Below are 4,449 nucleotides of genomic sequence, written 5' to 3' on the forward strand. Positions count from 1 at the left end.
TATTTAAAATTTATTTAAAAGGTATTTTAATCGTGAGTTAAATTCTTTAGTCAGTGGACAATTATTTTATTTTATTTTATCTTCATATTATATATTTGTCTAGTAGGACTGGTACTTTGAATTTTTAGTCGCTTTATTTTTACTTTTAGACCTTTTGTATTATATTATATAAAATATATATCTTACGTTTTTATATATACACTTGCTGGCTTCCGGTATACGGAGTTCTTGACTGGTAGCACTTGCATGTGCAAGTTGTTTGCAAGACACATATATTCAACTCGAATTAGATACATTTGTATTTTATTAGTATACATGCTTTTTAAAATTGGACATTATATATATATATATGTATTATTTATATATTATATACTTTCATGTGTGTTTGTGGAGCAAGGCGTATTTTTTATATATGATTGTTTGAGGGGTGGTGTTTTTGTTGAGTCGTTGACCCGAACATAATGTTTTTTATTCTGTTACTAATGCCTTTTTTATCCTAGCCTTATTTATATTTGAGCACTTCTTTCGCTATCCTATATAAAACGTTTTTGTTTTTTAATAGGAGACAAATATTATTACTGTTATGTATATATATATATATATATATATATATATATATATATATATTTATATATATATATATATACACACTTGAAGAACCATGATGACTGTCCCTTTCGTTTTCGTCATCTTTTCTTCCTCCTTCCAAATTTCCACCTCAAAATTTGTTTTCAATTTAGTCTTCAACTATTTATATGTTGTTTATCAGTTTATTAATTTCTTCCTTCATCTTCACTTCCGTCTTAAATTCTGACCAGTTAAGTTATGTATTTTGACATCACCATCATAAATCAACAACATTTCCATCATCATCATTACCATCATCCCCATCACCATCATCTTCAACAGAATCATCACCGATACAACAGTCCTCATCACAATCATCGTCAACATCAGCGTAATTATCCTCATCAACACCATTATTACAAATATCACCATCATCATCATCAGCAATAGCAACATGATCTTCAACGTACTACCACCATCCTCCTGTCTTCGTCTCATCACCATAATCATGACTACCACTAATACCTCCATCCACCTCCTCCTCCTTTTATCCTCATATTACCATTTATATTACCTACTTTCTTTTTCTTCCAGCAAGTATTTGTGTAGCCATAATATTTTATGTAATACAGCGCGTCTATACTTTCTCCTATCAACTGAATTTTATTATGTTACAGATACTTGCAGAATAATAAGATCGAAAAAATTGAAGTAAGATTCTGCCGTGATTTGCCCAGTTTAAGTAAACTGTAAGTTAAATAAGTCTTGTTCATAATATTCCATTGACAATATATTACTCATTCTTTAAACCCTTCGCATTTCCGTTCGCACCACGTCTTTGTGTGATTGTTTGTGTCTGTAAATATGTGTGTCCGTGAGTGTGTAAATCTGAATATGTGTTGGTATGTATAACATTTTTTGTTCCAACTAACCCTTATCAACTCCAAATTCCCTTCTTTACTACTACTAACACTACTACTACTACTATTACAGATACCACTATGTGTTTGACGCTTTTCAGATTTCTCACTCTCCATTGACATAAACATACATAAAGAACGTATGCTTTTTATCCCTCTTCTATTCGTTTTTTTCTTTTTCTTCTTATTCTTTTTTTATCTTTTTCTTCTTCGCCGTCTTCTTCTATGCCTTCTTCTTCGTTTTCTTCTTCTTCTTCTTCTTCTTCTTCTTCTTCTTCTTCTTCTTCTTCTTCTTCTTCTTCTTTCTTCTTTCTCTACTTTTTCTTTCGTCTTCTCTTCTGCTGCTTCTCCCTGTTATTTTTCATAGATTATTTCTATTTCTCGTTCTCTTTTTATCTTCTTCTTTTCTCCTTCCTACTTTTCTGTTTCTTCTGCTTATTCTCTTTCTTACTTTTCTTATTCTTCGTTTTCGTCTTCGTCTTCTACATCATCTACTTGTTCCGAGTTCTCTTCTTTTTTTCTCCTTTTTCTTCTCCAACTTTTAATTCATCTTATCCCCGTAATTATCCTCATCAACATCATTCTTAGTTTTTTTCTTCCTTTTTTCGAACTCTTCTTCTTCCTTCTCTTCTGTTTATCCTTTCTTCTACTTTCTCTTCTATTTCATCTTCTTCGTCTTCTTCATCTTGTTCTTGTTGTTCTTCTTCGTCTTCTACTTTGTCTTCTTTTCCTTTTTCTTATTCGTTTTCTTCATCTACTTTTTTTTCTTAGTCTCTAAATATTCTACTACTTCTTTATCTTTCTCTTGTACTCCTTTTTCTCCTGTTTTTTCGTCTTTTTTATTCTTCTTATCACCTACCTCTTTTCCTCCCCGTTTTTATTCTCTTGCCCGTTTGTTCTTTTTTTATATTTCTCTTTCTTACACTTTTCTCTCTTCTCCTATACCTTCTTCTTCGTCGTATTATTCAGTACAAAAAATGCCTTCCGAGGTTTTTCCACGGAATATAACATCTCTTATCTTTTCGCCCATAAGATGAAATTTTTTCCTGCAACACCAAGTACAATTTTCGAAATTCCTTTAAATCTAGGTTTCCCTATTCTGCTCCATGTATCTGCATTAATTATCGTGATATCCAATTGTAACTTTATGTTCACATTATTCATTTATATGAACACAAATTTAGTTTTCTGCGCTTCACCCACGATTTCTGATGACAATACATTTATGCCATATTTTTTTCGTTCGAATGTTTTTGTTTCGCTTTACAATGTCAGCTTTTTTGGCCAGTTTTTCCACATTCAAAACATTTTCGGTTTTTAAATGGTCGGGTACTTTCAAAATGTAAGCTTGCGCACACATAGCATGGATTCGGTCTTCAGATTGTTTTTTTCTTTTATTTTATCCTTTACACGCATGAGTATGAGAACAATCTTTTTCTTAAATTTTATCTTAGCCTTGGCTTAGAATTATAATCCACTGGAATTCTTATCCTACTGCCTGCAGAGTTAAGTCTGAGTCCTGTTCTAATTTTGTTAATATCCGAGAACGTATATATGCATCTCTGCTTGCATTTAACCATTGGGCACAAATTAGGCATTTGAATAGATCAGGGGTTAATTCATATAATTTGAATTTTTCACACACTCTGTTAAACACCCAGCATATGTGACAAAACCTCCATCATCATTTTTTTTGACCAAATTTAAACACTGCCAGTGAGTATTGAACAGGGAACTTCTTGCAGGGATTATTTTCGATAAAATATTGTTTCATCGAAACAAACCTGACCTGCTTTCTTCGGCATAATATAGTAACTATATTTTTCTTGTTAAGCAGGGGGAAAACTTTCTTCAAACAGTCGTAATTGTTCTCGTCAAACCAATGTTCATGTCCTTCTTTGAAAATGTCTTTGTATCTTCGAAATGCAGAGAAGGTAATCACTTCTCAATTATAACTGATTTCTTCAGTTGAATTGGTTATACTCTCCTGCGAGGAAAAACCTGCATTATTTTCCGACTTCTTCAGCATTAATTCCAGTATCTGTTGGATTTGTTGTTGTTCCTGTTGTAATTGCTATTGTTGGTGCAGCTGTTGTTAATGCAACTTCGCCAGAGGATCGAATATATCTTCGATGTAAAACGATTTTCTTTTGGATTCGTACTGAAAGGTAAAAATATATACTCCGAACGCAAGCATCAAACAACTCTTCGCCACTTTTATACCGTGGATTTTAGATATATAATTTAAAGTCGAGGGAAATAAAGTAATCACCCGACTCCTTACGATTATTGTTATGCAAGGTTAAAAGATCTCTGCCAAAAGCTCGCAGTGAACTGCTTACCAACCTATGGCTCACGATCAATTGCTGACGACTTGGCAATTGTCTTTCATAGAAAATTGTCAGTCCATTTGGGTCACTTGAGATCACAAGGCCGGAATAACTTACCAACTAAAATTTACCGACGAAGATTTTTAATTGCAGATATTTGAATGAAATTAATATCGCAAAATTTCAGGCAGGAACCTTCGGTGACATGCCCAGTTTAGGATATCATTACGTTGCATTACTGAATAATTAAGACTTTCCCGCATCTCTGTCTCTCTTAACATTTTAAATTCTTATTTTGATATAAATGTGTCACTGTTTGTGAATGTCTGTAAAAATGTGTATGTGAGTTTGTGTGAATATAAATATGGAGTGGCCTGTATAACATTTTTCTGTATGTATGTGAATATATATGTGAATGTATATATAAGGACCACTGAGGAGGTCACAAAAGTGTGACGAAAAAACTCTGGCCGAAATAAGATTAATGTAATATAAAGCTGAAGCAAATTAACACCAAATATACAGTGCGTGTGTTTTTATTGGCTAAACTGGAAATATGACCATCCCCAAGTACAACAACACACACACACATATATATATATATATATATATATATATATATACACATACAT

At 32.5% G+C, this 4,449-nt stretch overlaps 1 protein-coding gene across 1 annotated transcript in view; it reads left to right on the forward strand.

Annotated features, from left to right (window-relative positions):
- Positions 1 to 4,449, forward strand: part of LOC106869292 (toll-like receptor 3) — a 353,412-nt gene that overhangs the window by 75,796 nt on the left and 273,167 nt on the right. Inside the window, exon 33 of the mRNA XM_052978036.1 lies at positions 1,245 to 1,316. Within this exon, the coding sequence (XP_052833996.1) occupies positions 1,245 to 1,316 (72 nt within the window). The remainder of the gene's footprint in view (positions 1 to 1,244; positions 1,317 to 4,449) is intronic.

Source organism: Octopus bimaculoides, chromosome 29, assembly GCF_001194135.2.
Source record: "Octopus bimaculoides isolate UCB-OBI-ISO-001 chromosome 29, ASM119413v2, whole genome shotgun sequence".
NCBI lineage: Eukaryota > Metazoa > Mollusca > Cephalopoda > Octopoda > Octopodidae > Octopus > Octopus bimaculoides.